Raw genomic sequence first — 20,851 nt, forward strand, 5'->3', positions numbered from 1 at the left:
TGTGGATGGGTGCGGCTCCTTAGGTCCTGACTCACAACCGTGCATCTGACATATTCCAAAGTACTGGAAGCGGCACTCCAAAGTAGGAAAAAAATTTGTCTTTATTCACCCATCAGAGTTACAGATATACAACGTTTCAGACTCACATTCTTATTTAACCGGTTGCCATCTAAGGAGGAGCCGTCTCCTCCTGAGACAGCAACCATTGTACGGCTGTGGCTCCCTACTGATTCCTGTAGCTGGGGGGGCGGCGTTAATAGCCGACATGCGGCGATTGCTGCAGCAGGCTATTAACCCTTAAGATCGCCGCTGTCAAAGTTGACAGTAGCGTCTAAAGGGATATCTAAACCATCCCGGGTGGTCCAGTGGCGTGGATCCCCCCCCTCCCCCCCACAGCGCAATCGCAGGGGGGGAGGGGGGGGGTCTGATCCACTGCTTATAAGTGTCAGAAGATGACAATTTTAAACGTATTCATTTTTGTGCATGTAGTTATGATTTTTTCCAGAAGTAAGACAAAATCTAACCTATATAAGTAGGGTATCATTTTAATCCTATTGACGCACAGAATAAACCGAAAAATGTGCTGCGTAGAAATGGAAGCCCCCAAAAGTTACAAAACTGTTGTTATGCCGAGCGCTCCGGGTCCCCGCTCCTCCCCGGAGCGCTCGCTACACTCTCGCTACTGCAGTGCTCCGGTCAGATCCACTGACCCGGTGCGCTGCGATACCGCCTCCAGCCGGGATGCGATTCGCGATGCGGGTGGCGCCCGCTCGCGATGCGCACCCCGGCTCCCGTACCTGACTCGCTCTCTGTCGGTCCTGTCCCGGCGCGCGCGGCCCCGCTCCCTAGGGCGCGCGCGCGCCGGGTCTCTGCGATTTAAAGGGCCACTGCGCCGCTGATTGGCGCAAGTGGTTCTAATTAGTGTGTTCACCTGTGCACTCCCTATGTATACCTCACTTCCCCTGCACTCCCTCGCCGGATCTTGTTGCCATTGTGCCAGTGAAAGCGTTTCCTTGTGTGTTCCTAGCCTGTGTTCCAGACCTCCTGCCGTTGCCCCTGACTACGATCCTTGCTGCCTGCCCCGACCTTCTGCTACGTCCGACCTTGCTTCTGTCTACTCCCTTGTACCGCGCCTATCTTCAGCAGTCCGAGAGGTTGAGCCGTTGCTAGTGGATACGACCTGGTCACTACCGCCGCAGCAAGACCATCCCGCTTTGCGGCGGGCTCTGGTGAACACCAGTAGTGACTTAGAACCGGTCCACTAGCACGGTCCACGCCAATCCCTCTCTGGCACAGAGGATCCACCTCCTGCCAGTCGGCATCGTGACAGTAGATCCGGCCATGGATCCCGCTGAAGTTCCTCTGCCAGTTGTCGCCGACCTCACCACGGTGGTCGCCCAGCAGTCACAACAGATAGCGCAACAAGGCCACCAGCTGTCTCAACTGACCGTGATGCTACAGCAGCTACTACCACAGCTTCAGCAATCATGTCCTCCGCCAGCTCCTGCACCTCCTCCGCAGCGAGTGGCCGCTTCAGGCCTACGACTATCCTTGCCGGATAAATTTGATGGGGACTCTAAATTTTGCCGTGGCTTTCTTTCTCAATGTTCCCTGCACTTGGAGATGATGTCGGACCAGTTTCCTACTGAAAGGTCTAAGGTGGCTTTCGTAGTCAGCCTTCTGTCTGGAAAAGCTCTGTCATGGGCCACACCGCTCTGGGACCGCAATGACCCCGTCACTGCCTCTGTACACTCCTTCTTCTCGGAAATTCGAAGTGTCTTTGAGGAACCTGCCCGAGCCTCTTCTGCTGAGACTGCCCTGTTGAACCTGGTCCAGGGTAATTCTTCCGTTGGCGAGTACGCCGTACAATTCCGTACTCTTGCTTCAGAACTATCCTGGAATAATGAGGCCCTCTGCGCCACCTTTAAAAAAGGCCTATCCAGCAACATTAAAGATGTTCTGGCCGCACGAGAAATCCCTGCTAACCTACATGAACTCATTCATCTAGCCACTCGCATTGACATGCGTTTTTCCGAAAGGCGTCAGGAGCTCCGCCAGGATATGGACTTTGTTCGCACGAGGCGTTTTTTCTCCCCGGCTCCTCTCTCCTCTGGTCCCCTGCAATCCGTTCCTGTGCCTCCCGCCGTGGAGGCTATGCAGGTCGACCGGTCTCGCCTGACACCTCAAGAGAGGACACGACGCCGCATGGAGAATCTCTGCCTGTACTGTGCCGGTACCGAACACTTCCTGAAGGATTGTCCTATCCGTCCTCCCCGCCTGGAAAGACGTACGCTGACTCCGCACAAAGGTGAGACAGTCTTTGATGTCAACTCTGCTTCTCCACGTCTTACTGTGCCTGTGCGGATATCTGCCTCTACCTTCTCCTTCTCTACTATGGCCTTCTTGGATTCCGGATCTGCAGGAAATTTTATTTTGGCCTCTTTCATCAACAGGTTCAACATCCCGGTGACCAGTCTCGCCAGACCCCTCTACATCAATTGTGTTAACAATGAAAGATTGGACTGTACCATACGTTTCCGCACGGAGCCCCTCCTAATGTGCATCGGACCTCATCACGAAAAAATGGAGTTTTTGGTCCTCCCCAATTGCACTTCCGAAATTCTCCTTGGACTACCCTGGCTTCAACACCATTCCCCAACCCTGGATTGGTCCACTGGGGAGATCAAGAGTTGGGGTACCTCTTGTTTCAAGGACTGCCTTAAACCGGTTCCCAGTACTCCTTGCCGTGACCCTGTGGTTCCCCCTGTAACCGGTCTCCCTAAGGCCTATATGGACTTTGCGGATGTATTTTGCAAAAAACAAGCTGAGACTCTACCTCCTCACAGGCCTTATGACTGTCCTATTGACCTCCTCCCGGGCACTACTCCACCCCGGGGCAGAATTTATCCTCTCTCCGCCCCAGAGACTCTTGCTATGTCTGAGTACATCCAGGAAAATTTAAAAAAGGGCTTTATCCGCAAATCCTCCTCTCCTGCCGGAGCCGGAATTTTCTTTGTGTCCAAAAAAGATGGCTCCCTACGTCCTTGCATTGACTACCGCGGTCTTAATAAAATCACGGTAAAGAACCGCTACCCTCTACCTCTCATCTCTGAACTCTTTGATCACCTCCAAGGTGCCCACATCTTTACCAAACTGGACTTAAGAGGTGCTTATAATCTCATCCGCATCAGAGAGGGGGATGAATGGAAAACGGCATTTAACACTAGAGATGGACACTTTGAGTATCTGGTCATGCCCTTTGGCCTGTGCAACGCCCCTGCCGTCTTCCAAGACTTTGTTAATGAAATTTTTCGTGATCTCTTATATTCCTGTGTTGTTGTGTATCTGGACGATATCCTGATTTTTTCTGCCAACCTAGAAGAACACCGCCAGCATGTCCGCATGGTTCTTCAGAGACTTCGTGACAATCAACTTTATGCCAAAATGGAGAAATGTCTGTTTGAATGTCAATCTCTTCCTTTCCTAGGATACTTGGTCTCTGGCCAGGGACTACAAATGGATCCAGACAAACTCTCTGCCGTCTTAGATTGGCCACGCCCCTCCGGACTCCGTGCTATCCAACGTTTTTTGGGGTTCGCCAATTATTACAGACAATTTATTCCACATTTTTCCACCATTGTGGCTCCTATCGTGGCTTTAACCAAAAAGAATGCCAATCCTAAGTCATGGCCTCCTCAAGCGGAAGACGCCTTTAAACAGCTCAAGTCTGCCTTTTCTTCGGCTCCCGTGCTCTCCAGACCTGACCCATCTAAACCCTTCCTATTGGAGGTTGATGCCTCCTCAGTAGGAGCTGGAGCGGTCCTTCTACAAAAAAATTCTTCCGGGCATGCTGTTACTTGTGGTTTTTTTTCTAGGACCTTCTCTCCGGCGGAGAGGAACTACTCCATCGGGGATCGAGAGCTACTAGCCATTAAATTAGCACTTGAGGAATGGAGGCATCTGCTGGAGGGATCAAGATTTCCAGTTATTATTTACACCGATCACAAGAACCTCTCCTATCTCCAGTCTGCCCAACGGCTGAATCCTCGCCAGGCCAGGTGGTCTCTGTTCTTTGCCCGATTTAATTTTGAAATTCACTTTCGGCCTGCCGATAAGAACATTAGGGCCGATGCTCTCTCTCGTTCCTCGGATGCCTCGGAAGTAGAGCTCTCTCCGCAACACATCATTCCTCCTGACTGCCTGATCTCCACTTCTCCAGCCTCCATCAGGCAAACTCCTCCAGGGAAGACCTTCGTCTCTCCACGCCAACGCCTCGGAATCCTCAAATGGGGTCACTCCTCCCATCTCGCAGGTCATGCGGGCATCAAGAAATCCGTGCAACTCATCTCTCGTTTCTATTGGTGGCCGACTCTGGAGACGGATGTTGTTGATTTTGTGCGAGCCTGCACTGTCTGTGCCCGGGATAAGACTCCTCGCCAGAAGCCCGCTGGTCTTCTTCATCCTCTGCCTGTCCCCGAACAGCCTTGGTCTTTGATTGGTATGGACTTTATTACAGACTTACCCCCATCCCGTGGCAACACTGTTGTTTGGGTGGTCGTTGATCGATTCTCCAAGATGGCACATTTCATCCCTCTTCCTGGTCTTCCTTCAGCGCCTCAGTTGGCAAAACAATTTTTTGTACACATTTTTCGTCTTCACGGGTTGCCCACGCAGATCGTCTCGGATAGAGGCGTCCAATTCGTATCAAAATTCTGGAGGGCTCTCTGTAAACAACTCAAGATTAAATTAAACTTTTCTTCTGCCTATCATCCTCAATCCAATGGGCAAGTAGAAAGAATTAACCAGGTCCTGGGTGATTATTTACGGCATTTTGTTTCCTCCCGCCAGGATGACTGGGCAGATCTTCTACCATGGGCCGAATTCTCGTATAACTTCAGAGTCTCTGAATCTTCTTCCAAATCCCCATTTTTCGTGGTGTACGGCCGTCACCCTCTTCCCCCCCTCCCTACTCCCTTGCCCTCTGGTTTGCCCGCTGTGGATGAAATATCTCGTGATCTTTCCACCATATGGAAAGAGACCCAAAATTCTCTCTTACAGGCTTCATCACGCATGAAGAAGTTTGCTGATAAGAAAAGAAGAGCTCCCCCCATTTTTTCTCCAGGAGACAAGGTATGGCTCTCCGCTAAATATGTCCGCTTCCGTGTCCCTAGCTACAAATTGGGACCACGCTATCTTGGTCCTTTCAAAATTTTGTGCCAGATTAATCCTGTCTCTTACAAACTTCTTCTTCCTCCTTCTCTTCGTATTCCTAATGCCTTTCACGTTTCTCTTCTTAAACCACTCATCATCAACCGTTTCTCTCCCAAACTTGTTTCTTCCACTCCTGTTTCCGGCTCCTCGGACATCTTCTCCGTAAAGGAGATACTGGCCTCCAAGAAGGTCAGAGGGAAAACTTTTTTTTTGGTCGATTGGGAGGGTTGTGGTCCTGAAGAGAGATCCTGGGAACCTGAGGACAATATCCTAGACAAAAGTCTGCTCCTCAGATTCTCAGGCTCTAAGAAGAGGGGGAGACCCAAGGGGGGGGGGTACTGTTACGCCGAGCGCTCCGGGTCCCCGCTCCTCCCCGGAGCGCTCGCTACACTCTCGCTACTGCAGCACTCCGGTCAGATCCACTGACCCGGTGCGCTGCGATACCGCCTCCAGCCGGGATGCGATTCGCGATGCGGGTGGCGCCCGCTCGCGATGCGCACCCCGGCTCCCGTACCTGACTCGCTCTCCGTCGGTCCTGTCCCGGCGCGCGCGGGCCCGCTCCCTAGGGCGCGTGCGCGCCGGGTCTCTGCGATTTAAAGGGCCACTGCGCCGCTGATTGGCGCAAGTGGTTCTAATTAGTGTGTTCACCTGTGCACTCCCTATGTATACCTCACTTCCCCTGCACTCCCTCGCCGGATCTTGTTGCCATTGTGCCAGTGAAAGCGTTTCCTTGTGTGTTCCTAGCCTGTGTTCCAGACCTCCTGCCGTTGCCCCTGACTACAATCCTTGCTGCCTGCCCCGACCTTCTGCTACGTCCGACCTTGCTTCTGTCTACTCCCTTGTACCGCGCCTATCTTCAGCAGTCAGAGAGGTTGAGCCGTTGCTAGTGGATACGACCTGGTCACTACCGCCGCAGCAAGACCATCCCGCTTTGCGGCGGGCTCTGGTGAACACCAGTAGTGACTTAGAACCGGTCCACTAGCACGGTCCACGCCAATCCCTCTCTGGCACAGAGGATCCACCTCCTGCCAGCCGGCATCGTGACAACTGTGTTTTTTCTTCAATTTTATCTCACAATGATTTATTTTTTTTGCCGTATTATTGGTTAAAAAAACTGATATCATTACAAAGTAGAATTGGTGATGCAAAAAATAAGCCATAATATGGATTTTTAGGTGCAAAATTGAAAGGGTTATGATTTTTAAAACGTAAGGAGGAAAAAGCGAAAGTGTAAAAAAGGAAAAATGCTCAGTCCTTAAGGGGTTTCTCCCTTATGCACCTGAACAATTTTAAGGAAACTTGTTACCTTAAAAATGTGTGCAATGTTACACAGCACACAGCATAATCCACAGAGGAAACCAATACGTGATCTGATCAATGATGTAGAAAAAAGGGCCAGTGATATAACTTAGTGTGCCAAGAAAATGGCCCATTTAAACCCCTTTATGTTATATATGGGAAATACTTCTGATTTTAACAAATTTGCTCAGAAGGAAAACCCCTTTAACTGTAGCTAAGAAAAATTAGCAGCCAGTAAATGAATGAAGCAGTATGAGTAAAGTGTATTTCAGATCCTTCCAGATGTTTTGTTATGCCTCACCATGAACCCACTGACAGCAATGGAGACTCTAAAGCACCAGAAGGACATTATTAGTTGTACATTCCATATTGACCTTCAGTTTGAAAGCACATTGCTCTGTAAAGTCTGAACTGCTGCTGGGAGACGTTACAGGGCAAGTTCTATCGTTTCACAATAAAGTCTTAAACAAATATATATTTTTAATGTTCTGTGCCAAGTGCTGGCAGTCATGCCCGAGGCCTAGTATTGCCTCAAGCACAACTGTCTGTCCTAAGTCACTCCTGTCCTGGCTGTCATTGCAGCCTCACAATGTAGTCTACACTTGGTAAAAGAAAAGCTTTACAATTATATACAGATTATTACATGAAATCTATTATATGCACTGAAAGAAATCATTATCAGTCATACATCACATTCACATCATATTTTGCATTATATTTTTATCCCAGAATTCAGATGCTGACATTAAAGGAGTACTCCGGTGAAAAACTTTTTTTTTTTTTTTTTTTATTAACTGGTGCCAGAAAGTTAAACAGATTTGTAAATTACTTCTATTAAAAAATATTAATCCTTCCTGTACTTATTAGCTGCTGAATACTACAGTGGAAATTATTTTCAGTTTGAAACACAGAGCTGTCTGCTCACATCATGAGCCCAGTGCTCTCTGCTGACATCTCTGTCCATTTTATGAACTGCCAGCGTAAAAGGAAATCCCCATAGCAAACATATGCTGTTCTGGACAGTTCCTAAAATGGACAGAGATGTCAGCAGAGAGCACTGTGCTCATGATATCAGCAGACAGCTCTGTGTTTCAAAAAGAAAAGAATTTCCGCTATAGTATTCAGCAGCTAATAAGTACAGGAAGGATTGAGATTTTTTTAATAGAAGTAATTTACAAATCTGTTTACCTTTCTGGCACCAGTTGATTAAAAAAAAAAAAAAAGTTTTTCACCGGAGTACCCCTTTAAAGAATATTTGTAAAAGATAAAAAAAAAAAAAGATCATTAATATGTCCCGCTGAGTTCTTTTTTCCTTTTCTTAAAGTGATCACAACTAATAGACAAACTGACTGCAAGAAATGTTGACCATGCCTGTATCCAGTGCTAAAGGTGTCTAACACAAATCTAATCACATTTTAACATTTTTGTGCAAAACTGATACCTAACCTATAGTAAATATGCGATACGTCTTGTCATCATTTTTAATATACTTGATTGTTTTACAGTTATATTTCATCAAAAGTGTAATGTTGTGTTTTATATTATTTATACTCATGCAATGAATATAAAAAAGGCAGCTGGAATTTGTTACATACAAGAGTATAAGACAGTGTACAGAAAGGTAAAATGTATGACTTGCTAAAATACTTGTAAATATATATATATATATATATATATATAACTGCACATTGTGTACCACATGATAATAGCTAAAAAGCTGTTCTAAGACCCCCACAGACTGCTTGGTACATGCTTAACTCTGGTTCAGTGCTCAATCTGTCATGTTGCAGGTGATGAGCTTCATAGATTATAATGGAGCCCGTTTTTTGTGATGATAGTGACACCTTAAAATCACTCATTAGTTATCGATGTATATGTAGCAGGGGTGGACTACATGGAAAGTGTTGGAGAGATAAAATATATATCAGTTAAACCTAAACTACAATGTGTGTGGAAAAGTCCAAACTATTAAAATATCATGTTATATATCCCAAACAATTAAATGGGCACTGTCACCAACTTTATTTTTTGGTACTTATGTACTACAACATGTCTCTAATATACTTTTATTATTTTTTTTTTCATTAAAAAGGTTTAATTTACATTTAAAAGCCGGCCACTGAAAAAGGACTGATTTTGGAGTGGCAATCAGTCTTTTTTCAGTTAGGCTGCACTCGCTCCCTGCCTGTCAATCAGACAGGCGGGAGCGAGCGCATTGGCTCCTCGGCCACTGGTTGGGAGGCAACTCCTCCCGCACATCGCCACCGCCGCCTCGTTGCCGCCACTGTCCCTGCACGCCTGCTGCCGGACTCTGCAGTAACTGCAAGTGTAATGAGGGAACGGGGTATGCGGGGAGGGGGGGGGGGGGTTGGGGGGGAGTGAACGGGCTAGTGCCGTAGCGGGGAGGGGGGGGAACGAGCTAGCAAAAAAAAAAAAATAGGATGGTGGGAGCTACCCTTTAACACTGTGCAAAAAAATAAAAATAAGAAATGTCAGAATTGTTATTTTTTTAGTCACAAAATGTAGTCAGTAAAAACTAAAGCACACACACAAAAAAATAACCCTCACACAGCTCAGTAGACAGAAAAAGAGTTTTAAAGCTAAGAATATGGGGATGCAAATCAATTTTCTGAAAGTTTCATTTACTTTTTAAAAGTAGAGAAACATAAAAACAATATAAATTATGGACAAATGACCCCCACCCACTCTAAATCTAGCATTGGTATCTGCTTATTTCTGGGTCCATACTTGTTATACCCTGATAGGTTTTCTTAAATATAATTATATGTGGTTCCAGTGACCCCTTTTCTTTTTTTTTATTACAAATTTCTCCTTTATATGTACTTCTTGTAAATGTATATTATATTTTTCAACAAAGATGTTCATTTTATGTGTACAGACTTATTTTTTTATTTTTTTTTTGTATATATGCCAGGCATGGAGTTCACCATATGATTAGATTGTCAAGGTTACTATAGCATTTTTCCTTTTTTTTTCTTTTTGGCTTTGTCATTTTGTTTCTTTTTTGTTTCACAGTAAATTTTGTGGTAAAATAAAGAGTACCAATTGAAAGTGCAAATGGTGTTGCAAAAACAAGCGCTCATATAACTCTGTTAATGGAAAAATAAAAGTTATGGCTCCTAGAGCGCAAAGGATATAAGGAGATTAATCCTTAATGGGCTAAAAAGTTAATATATTGGTAAATGTATGGTGTTTGCATGAGATTCTACCTAGTACACCTTTTCTTTGACTTGACTATGTGAAACTCATTTTTTAATGGCCTCCCTAAGTGATGCAGTTTTATGCCACTTTCCTAGACTGTAAACAGCCACTGTTATTACCAATCTGTCGCTTGTTACACATTGGCAGCACAAGCCTCTAACATTTTTATGTTTTTGCTTACTTCAGAGCTGTGAAATTCGAGCAATATATTTCAAATTGTGTCACATTTAGATGAGTTAAATAGATTAAATTCACAAAACTCTTCAGGTTGAAGAATAAAGACTTATCAGAATAATCCCTTGAATTCAACTAAAAATATGTAAAAACTGTCAGAAGATTTGCAGACTGATGTTCACGTCCCTACACTTCGGAATAAGGGTGAATCCACACGTAAGGGATTTACTGTGGATGTTATTTTATGGATCTGCTCAAGTAAAGTCCACAGCAGATAACAATACCGGGCCTTTGGATAAGATTTTACAAAGCTCATCCACATAGAGCTAAATTTTTCCACATTAAAATAACCTGTAGTGCAGCTTTTAAAATGCCCAGCACGTCAGAAGACTTCATCATATCTCTTTTGGTCTTAAAGATTGTGCACATATTTGAATATTTTTTTACTGCATTAAATATGTATATTGATTTCCTTTCTTCCTCAATGAGGCTCAGTGTATTGTTTGCGGGCATTACCTCTTATCCTTTTCTTCTTGTTGTTGGGATTCCTCAAGAATCAGTTCTAGATCCTCTCCTCTTTTCTATCTAAGCAGCCCCCAATGGACAAAGACACACAATGATATACCTCTTCCTATGACATCACTCTTGTACTACCATAAAACAGCAGTAAGTGCATGTTGTCTCTAACATTAAATCTTAATTTTATCTTAGACTAAATATTAAAAAAAACTGAACATACTTCTGTTTCTGCCATCTATTGTTCTACCTAATCCTGATATTTCCATTTCAATGCATGACACTGTGGTGATCTAATGGTTTAGTTTGTGATGCCAGAAAATGTGCATTGTGGTTATAGGATTTGGTAGTGATAGTGAGGGTTTGAATACATTTTGGGGCCCTGGGCCTCAAGGCCTGCTCAAGGCCTGGGCCCCAAATAAATATAATATAAAGATATAACTCAGGATAAGTAACGGATAAATAATGTAATGTATGTACACAGTGACCCCCACCAGCAGAATACAGCTCTGGAGTATACAGATGTTAATTCTGACCCTGAGTTACATCCTCTATGTAATATAGGATGTAAATTAGGAGTAACATCTGAGCTGCACTCACTGGGGGAGATTTCTCAAAACCTGTTCAGAACAAAAGTTGCTGAGTTGCCCATAGCAACCAATCAGCTCGCTTCTTTCATTTTGCAGAGGCCTTGTTAAAAATGAAAGAAGCGATCTGATTGGTTGCTATGGGCAACTCAGCAACTTTTCCTCATGACAGGTTTTGATATATCTCCCCAACTGTTCTGCTGATGGGGCCACTGTGTTAAATTACATCACTCATCCTGTACATTGGTATATACTGTATATAGTGACTCTATGGATGCGGCACCCCAGACATCCAATGTACGGAACGAACTTCGCTCCATGCCGGATGACTGGCAATGCGGGGAGGAGGCTCGTAACATCATGGCGACTCCCTGCTCGTGATGTCACAGCCATGCCCACTCAATGCAAGTCCCATAGACTTGCATTGAGGCGGCGTGACCGTGATGTCACAAGAGGGGGGCATGACCGTAACAGCACGAGCCTCTGCCCCACATCGCCAGTCATCCGGCACAAAGCAAACTTTGCTCCGTGCTCCGGATGTCTGGCATGCCTCAGCCGAGTTCACGGGGGTCCCGCTACTGGGATCCTTTGGATAGGGGATAAGATGTCTAGGGGCAGAGTTACCCTTTAAGTACAACACCTGAGGTCAAGCTGGGTCACAAATGGTCTACATCACAGTCCAAGTAGTGGTGGTAAGAAGAAGCAGTGAATCAGAAGTCCAGGGAAAGCACACTACAGAATGAGAAAGTAATGCTAGTGATGGTCAGTAGATACAAATACCTTATGCCTGTGGAGAAGGTGTGGGACTGTTTTAGAAGAAATTAGCACTGGTTTTCTATTCCTGGATAACCCTTTTAACCTCTTAAGGGCGCAGGGCGTACCTGTACGCCCTGCGCCTGCTACGGATATATAGTGCTGGGTCCCACCATGACCCTGTGTCATAACGGGTCGGTCCCGGCGGCTAATGATAGCCGGTCCCTGGGCTAATAGCGTGCAGCACCAATCATTGTGCCACGCGCTATTAACCCTTTAGACACGGCAATGAAAGTTGATCTCCGTGTCTAAAATGAAAGTAAAAGCTTCCCGGCAGCTCAGTCGGGCTGATCGGGACCATCGCAATAAAATGGTGATGTCCCGATCAGCTAGAATGCGAGCGGAGGTCCCCTCACCTCAATCCGTCGCGTCTGATCGGCGATTGATTGCTCCAAGCCTGAGATTCAGGCTTGAGCAATCGACCGCCTACAACACTGATCAATGCAAAGATATGGCTTTGCAGTGAACAATGTAAAAGATCAGTGTGTGCAGTGCAATAGGTCCCTATGGGAGCTATAACACTGCAAAAAAGTTTAAAAATAAAAGTTAATAAAGGTCATTTAACCCCTTCCCTAATAAAAATTTGAATCACCCCCCCTTTTCCCATAAAAAAACAGTGTAAATAAAAATAAACATATGTGGTATTGCCACGTGCTGAAATATCTGAATTGTAAAAATATATCGTTAATAAAACCACACGGTCAATGGCGTACGCACAAAAAAATTAAAAAGTCCAAAATAGTGTGATCAATACAAAAATGGTACTGCTAAAAACTTAAGGTGCAAAAAATGAGCCCTCATACCTGCCTGTATGCAGAAAAATAAAAAAAATTATAGGGGTCAGAAGATGAGAATTTTTAACGTATAAATTTTCCTGCATGTATTTATGATTTTTTTCAGAAGTACGACAAAATCAAACCTATATAAGTAGGGTATCATTTTAACCATATGGACCTACAGAAAAATAATAAGGGTTCATTTTTACCGAAAAATGCACTGCGTAGAAACGGAAGCCCACAAATTTACAAAATGGCATTTTTTCTTTAATTGTGTCGCACAATGAATTTTTTTCCCCTTTCTCCGTGGATTTTTTGGTAAAACGACTAATGTCTCTGCAAAGTAGAATTGGTGGCGCAAAAAATAAGCCATCATATGGAATTTTATGTGCAAAATTGAAAGTGTTATGATTTTTAGAAGGTGATGAGGAAAAAATGAAAATGCAAAAACAGAAAAACGATGAGTCCTTAAGGGGTTAATAAAGATGTATAATAATTTACTAAATCTGATACCTATTTTTGGGGATAAGAAAGAAACATTTCTGTATATTTTAAACATAATGTGTGACAGCAGTTAACCCCAATATCCCTCTTCAGTCAACGCCATGCTAAAAGGGTTCAGGAAGCAAAAAAAAATAATAAATTCTGCTTTATGCAATCATGCAAACCTCTAGACTACACAGAAAAAAAAGTAGATAAAACAGATAAAAATTGTAAGCCAGTGAAACAAAGACAGATGGAAACACCAATAAGACAATGGCCCTGATTTACTATTGTAAACCTGACCTTTTTTTTGCACGGTTGTGCGCCAGAATTTCTGTCTGAGCCAGAATTTGTGCCAAAAAAATCAAAAACCCACCTAATTCTCCATTTTACTGAGAAAACCTAAAAAAGGTGCATGACCGCCAGGAAAAGGGGGCATGGGTGGCAATTTTTTTTTTCTAAAAATCTCAACATATTTACTAAGGTTTCCACAGAAAATGTGTTGTGGATTGTGGATTTGAGTTCTTGAATACCCCACAGTTCAGAGGATGTGTAAAAAAAAGCAAAACATAGGTAAAAGTGCCAAATGTAGGAAAACATAAGTAAATACTGTGGAAAATATCTGTAGGGAATAAAAGCCCAAATAATACTACACTCCACTCTTAGTAAACACGGCCAATAAGTGTTAATGTACTACCATGGCTCCATAGTGTTGTTTGAGGTGCTCATCGCCAAACACATTGACTCTAACTGGCCATACTAATGACAACAATACCCATAGTATGAAAATTGTTCATATATTGCATTGCTCTGGTGTTGCCCTATGCAACCAGACACTGGTAGCAGTCCATACAGTAACAACAGGCCCAAGGAATCAGGGCTGGGTATAGGTCAAAGTACAAACATAAGCAAAATGTTATTTAGAGGGATGCTTGGCCCCTAACAAATTAGCCATGAAATGATATCAATATCTGAGGACTTTCACTATAAATCTTCTCTGAAATATATTATTCTACATACTTTTACATAGTATGTATATTACTTGTGTTCCCAATTCTAACTCTATTGATGGTTGAACCTACTGATTTGAAAATAGTCAATAACAAAATGTCCTTTAAAAGTAAAGGACACTGTTGATAAGTGGGTTAACCTCCTTCCCAGAATATTACAATTTATAACACATTTCCTGCTGAGAGCTCTTCAAGGAGAAAAAAGTATGTGGCAATGCATTCATTAGATAGTAGAGGTTATTATGATTTACTTAACTTCGTTATTTAAAAATAATGAATTGTACATTTCCTCCTGCCTTGAAATATTTGATTTAATTTGTCTCCTTCCATTATGTGTACTTACCAATTGCATTAAATGGTGAAAAAATCAGAAAATCTGTCAAAAATAGATTATAACTTCAGTGTATTGTTTTACCTTCATATTAATAATTATATAGACAGTGTAACAATATTTATCAGATGTCATAATTGACAGTTTGTGGTTAGATTAATATATCACACATTAGGCTTTGAATAAAATTAAGTGCAAATTATCAATTTTTCAAGTAGAAAGTATATAAGAGGTTCCAAAATTAACAGTTCCAAAAGTATTAAAGTAAATATTGACAGTTCTGTTTCTTTACTCTGCTTTTTCTGTACCACACTAAACTCTTAAACTGTTTGTACCAATCCTAAAACCATTGACATACAGATACTCTAAAATTAGAGTTCAGAGAAATGAGACTCCAGTTGGCCGTCCACGACCTAATAAATTACCAAAACTAAACATTATTAAAGTCACTATAACTGCAGATCTCAAAGAAAACTCCGAATCTCCCATGTAAACTGACAATTTGCTTTACACACCATTTGAATAAAACAAGTAGCCTTATAAAAGCAAAAAAGAGAACTCCTGTGATAGGCTTTTTTTTATAGTTCAAAAAGAGAGCAAGAGAGGAGGTTCCTTAACCTGGCGATGTCTAAAAAGAGTCTAAAAACTGCTGGATTTAGATGCCGATTGCTGGTTGTAATCATGACTTATTATTTTACATGCACAAATTGTTAAGGGAGACTCATATATTGAGGACTACTCACTGTTAACCATTAGGACGCCTAGGACAAGCAGGAGCTCTGTGCACTGAGAAGAAGCAGGGCTCTGTGCATTGAAGCTCTGTAACACGGCCCTGGCTCACATAGCAGGCTGACTAACAAGCTTGGAGCCTGCACAGAACCCTGCTTGTCCTCAGTGCACAGAGTCCTGCTTGTCCCACTCACATTTCCTGTTTCTTATCGCTGCACAGAGACACATAAACAAACAAATAAAGTTCTTACTCTGGAGTATCTTTTAAGAGATGTGTCAAATCCACAGTTGAAATGCCAGTCAACAACTGGTTGAAATATACTCTTCATTGTTTCATCATCAAAGGCATCTATGGAAAATACATTGAAAAGACGGAGAAGGCGAGGGGTAACTTCATGTCTTCCACCAGCAGGAAGCGCCATGGCCAGAACGATTGACGTGTCCTCAATTTTGATCATGTTTGTGTCTTTTCTGCAAAAACAGATGTATTAAATCATTGAGATTAGATTAGAACTCTTTTCATTACATACAAAACGATTACGCAAATTGTACAGCATTACTAAAGACTTCATAAGTCATAATATTTTATAGTGGGCCAAACTTTCAGGTCTTCAAAAGATGAACAGGGGATTAGATCTCACATGCTGTCAGGCAGAGATGATAGACTGCTACCAACTGTGGAGAATAGCTTATATTCTAAATGAAATACTGCTTTCCTTTAAAAATGTTCTTGAAGTAAATCACTGTGATGGACATTCCCTGGAAGAGCAAATAGAAACACACAACAAAGAAAGTTTTTTTCCTCCTCTTTCTAATATCATCTTGGAGTGAACAGAATCTTCTAACAATAGCAGAAAATAGAACACAAAATGAATTTGAATGATAGAGCATTTCATATACTGAGCCTGTTGTCGTTTTTATGTTTCTTTCCCACAGCAGGGGGTCATGCAAGCCTGAACAGTTTCAGAAAATTGTGAAATATAAAATGTATGTGAATTCTTAAGTGCAGCAGGAATAGTTGAAGCTGGATGTTCTCTATAAAAATCATTTTATTATAGGAAATCTGTATGCGGCCTGCATCATCCCAATATCATTAAGCCGGTGTAGTCAAAGCACAATTCTGCTGCTTTTATTGGTTTTATGGATTGATTTGGGACAAGGAAGAAGTAGCCTTTAACAATAACTCTCATATATTCACATAATATCGAAAATTTTATCCAAACTCAATCCAGCATGCCTAAAAAGCTTCATTAAATGACATAACAATTTTTACTATAACTTTACAGTATCCATTTTGTGTGCTGACTATGCATGTTACATGTTTTATTTATGTTATTATAACTGGGCAAGGAATCTCTCGACCAATGCTGTACATCTAAGAGACATCTTACTTACTCGTATTTCTCTTGGATCAAAATATTGCAACTTGTTGGCTAGGGGTCTGCATTGCTACTACCCAAGTAGTAGGAGAGCAGAATCCAATGTGTTTACACATTGCATTGTACCCCATTGTTGTAATGTTTTATCAGTGTCTTGGCAGTGTTTTTGCTGTGATTTTCTAAAATTTTAAAATCACAGTACAATAGTGCAATTTCAGGAAAATCCCAGCAAAAACTTCCAGTGTCCAGTAAGAAGATCCAGTATGACTCTCTGTTGAATAATCTTCTTTTCAAATCTCCACCTCTAATATTTTTGTATACCCTTTCTATGGCATTAATATGCAAGGATGAAATATCTACCCTATGTTTCATCCTAAAATGTCTGGATAAAGCTGATACATTAACTTGTTCATTATTGACATCCAAAATGTGCCTACGGATGCGTGTTTTGAGGGAGTTGGATGTACAGCCTACATACTGGACACAACATTCAGTGCATGACGCCAAGTAAACCACGTAGGACATATTACAATTTATATACGTCCTATTGTGGTATACTTTTCCTGTGCTATATGATTGGAAAAAGTTGGATTCATTAATGTACCGACAGGTTACACACTGTCCATGGCCACATTTCCATGTGCCTGGGTAATTCAACCAGGTTTTATTGGTACTTTTTCATTCTCCAAAAACAAACTGGGGGATAAAACTGATCCCAAAGAGGGACCCCGTCTGGAGACCACTCTGACTCTTGAGTTTTATCACTCTTGAGTTTTATCAATGTTCATCAAGGCAGGATCATTCTATTTTGTTTAATTTTGTTTTCTGTGTGCATAGATACATATGTGCACACAAAGAACATATGGGACAACGGGGCAGGATCGAATAATAATATAATTATAAATTCTATGGACATTCTGTGCAAACCAATATGGGGATAGGATTATGTATTCCCCCTTTTGTATCCTTGGTAGGTGGATTCTATATCCCGGTTTTTTGTTCTGCTGCATCTCTCCAGTGGTATTTCCAGGTTTTTAATGTTACCCGTTTTTAATTGTGATGTCATTGATCATGTGACTTACCAGTATGTGTATTTATATGATAAAGTTTGTCACATTTATTGCCATGACTAAGGATCATATGGATCCGAAACGCGTCGACGTTCCTGTCTCTGTCTTGTACATGCTTTTATAACTTAATAAAGCCTAAGAAATAGCACCAAAAGCGCTAGACATCCTACTTCCTTGCTGTCTTGAAGTTTTGGCCAAACACGCTATTGGCCGGTCCGTGCGCAGGTGGGAGATTGGAGCTGTCGGGAGACTTCCCTTGTGTGTACATAAAGAAGTATGTTTCATAATCATTGGTCAGAGGGCTTTTATCTATATATATAAAACTCATTGGGGGGCATGTATCATTATTTGTGTATGGTAGAAGCAGTTTACCCCTTTTGCTGATTTCTAAATTATGCGCAGAAGCACTAAATTTATCAATCAAGCGCAATGAGTTTCATAAATTGCCTGCTCCTCAGTAATCTCCTCAATCCACTCTTTGAAAAATGGAATCGATGATTTAGAGCATCGTGCAGTCCAAGATGGCTAATATTTGCGTTAAAAATATGGTCATTGTGCAAGATTTCTGCGGGTAAATGAAAATAAATTTGTGCGTACTAAATATGTCACTCCAAGGTACACCGAAACCTACACATCTGGAAATGCTCCACCAGAATGTATGCAAAAAAAGACACAAAAGAACAGATTGCGCAAAATTTGGTGCAAAAATTTAAACACAAAACAGGGGTAAAATCTTTGATACATGTCCCCCAATGTGTGTGTGCGTGTGTGTGTGTATGTTCCAGCATCACGTCCAAACCGCTAAAGATATTAACAAAGATATTACTTATGTGTCAACAACAAACATAGGATAGGTAATTTAACCCTTACCCACCCCCATTTGCCAGGGTCAGGGTTTTTATTTAAAGTCCCATACAAGTCTATTGGAAATATATCTTACTGCATAACTTCCAAACGTCTGGAGATATTTCGACAATACTTGGTCACTTGGTCACATAAAAAATATATAATAGCTAAATTAACCCCTAACCTGCCCCTATATGTGAAGGATGGGATTTTTGTTTCAAGTCCCATGCAAATATTTAGGACTTCTGGTGCCTTACTCCACAAGCTCCACTCTTCATCTCCTGGTAAATGTGTCAGTCTGGCTGGTAAGCCGCACCCCATCTCACAAAGACATTGCCACCTTTTAAGCCACACCCCTTTTATTTTCAGCTTCCAATATCTTTACCACAGCACAGCCCCACCTGAGGACGGGATATGAGGATTAGAAATGAGGATTATCTATGGAGACGGAATATGAGGACGAGATATGAGGACAGGATATGAGGATTAGAAATGCGGATTATCTATGAGGGCGTGATATGAGGACGGGATATAAGGTCAGGATATGAGGTCGGGATATGAGGTCGGGCTATGAGGACGGGATATGGTGTAGGGATATGAGGTCGGGATATGGGGATGGGATTTGGGTATGGGATAAGAGGACGACAGGTTGAGCATTCTCAAGAAAAGAGAGGCCTATTGGATACACACACCCTACAAACGTTGGAACCTCGGGGCCTCAATAGAAAATACGAGATCACACATATGACATAATCCTTTATTTAATTATATTGCTTCATCTAACATTTGTTTGTTCTTTCCTAGGCCACGTGAGTTGCTGTGGAGGCCATCACCGTTCCCCTAGTACACCGTATCCTTTGTCATTCACTAAATATTTTGTTCTTGTCTTTTTACTTATTCTCTCTGTTACTTATTTTGGGGTGCTTGTATCTCTTGTTACCTTTACACTATATACTCGATATTCCAACTCAATATTCACAGTTGCCCTCTCTATTTGGGTTTCACATCCCTTCTCCTTTATTCTTTCATTTTTCCAATTTTTTTCATTTCCTCCATTTTCCCAATTTTCCATTTCTTTCATTTTTACACTTTTTAATATATTCATTTCAATTTCTCCATTTTCTTATTTTTTCATGTTTTTCCTTACACCATCCTTGTCCCTTTATTCTCTAACATCCTATTCAGTTTCATTTGTATTACTACTTCTCCACACAATTCCCTTCCTCTATTTGCCAGTATCTCTGGTTTATTCCTATTTCATATTCATTCTTGTGCATGTTCATTTCTTCCTCTATTACCATTATATCCGGCTAATTTCTATTTCTATACATATTTAGCCTTGTACTCTTTTTATTCCAATGCCTCTTTCACTGTCACCATGTACTATATATCCCATTCTTCCATTGCCCCATCTTTCTCTCCTTTCCTCTCTCTCATTTTCCTTCATTTTCTCTCATTCACTCTTTCTAATTTAATTCCCATGCTCTTTATTGCCCTGTTCCTTACTTCCTTTCACTCACGCGAGGCACTCGCTACTGCACATGTGCACTATGCGCCTTTTTATCTTCCAGCCCGTTCCAAATGTAGAGCGCGGCTTACCGAAAGCGGGCCTCCATCACATCCGGCCGGGATGCTCTTAAAAGACGGACCTCTGAATCTCCTGCTATGCACAATGCGATCACAGAACGCTCTGCCCCATCTCATTATTTCCTGGTTATAGGCCAATCTGCACAAGTCTCCGCAGCAATCCAGGGTGAGTACTACTTGCTACTTTACGATCTCAAGGTGAGTACTACTTGCTACTTTACGATCTTGTATCCTTGTGCTCCCTATACTCATGTATTATTTCAGATATCTCCATGTGACCTGTTATGTCTCATTGCCCCATGGCTGGTTCTCCCTGGGAAGTCTGGTGTCCCATGCTGTTCCTACATTTGTTGTACATCTGTGATATTTATGCACAGGACCACTGACGATTCTTTTTAATATGTCTTTTTTGCTGTTTGTTCTACTCTTATTCTAAATATTGCCTATTGCCCTTGGGATATGTTCCAGACAGGATCCAATCATTTTACCTACTCCGTAAATACACTGATCACATTGTTTTGCATAAACCAGACTCACATGGTGCTTGATTTGGAGGTGATTGTCAGTCAGATAATTGGCCACTATTTGTCTTTATACACATGCTACACCCGACCTCTCCCACACCCTGAATTACGTAGGGTGAGGTAGGAGGTTCCGGATGTGGGCTGACCCTCTCTAGCAAGGCCTCCCTGCATTAACAGGTAGGGGGTCTTTTGGACCAGTAGGGTCAGAGTATAGGCTAAACAATGGTGGGTCAATTATCAATGGCCAGCTGCAACTGACCATATAACCTTGTATCACTAAATATTATCTATTAA

At 42.2% G+C, this 20,851-nt stretch overlaps 1 protein-coding gene across 1 annotated transcript in view; it reads right to left on the bottom strand.

Annotated features, from left to right (window-relative positions):
• LOC130369339 (dynein axonemal heavy chain 3-like) overlaps nt 1-20,851 on the bottom strand; it is a 919,716-nt gene that overhangs the window by 511,888 nt on the left and 386,977 nt on the right. Inside the window, exon 21 of the mRNA XM_056574479.1 lies at nt 15,403-15,622. Within this exon, the coding sequence (XP_056430454.1) occupies nt 15,403-15,622 (220 nt within the window). The remainder of the gene's footprint in view (nt 1-15,402; nt 15,623-20,851) is intronic.

This window comes from Hyla sarda, chromosome 4 (assembly GCF_029499605.1).
Source record: "Hyla sarda isolate aHylSar1 chromosome 4, aHylSar1.hap1, whole genome shotgun sequence".
NCBI lineage: Eukaryota > Metazoa > Chordata > Amphibia > Anura > Hylidae > Hyla > Hyla sarda.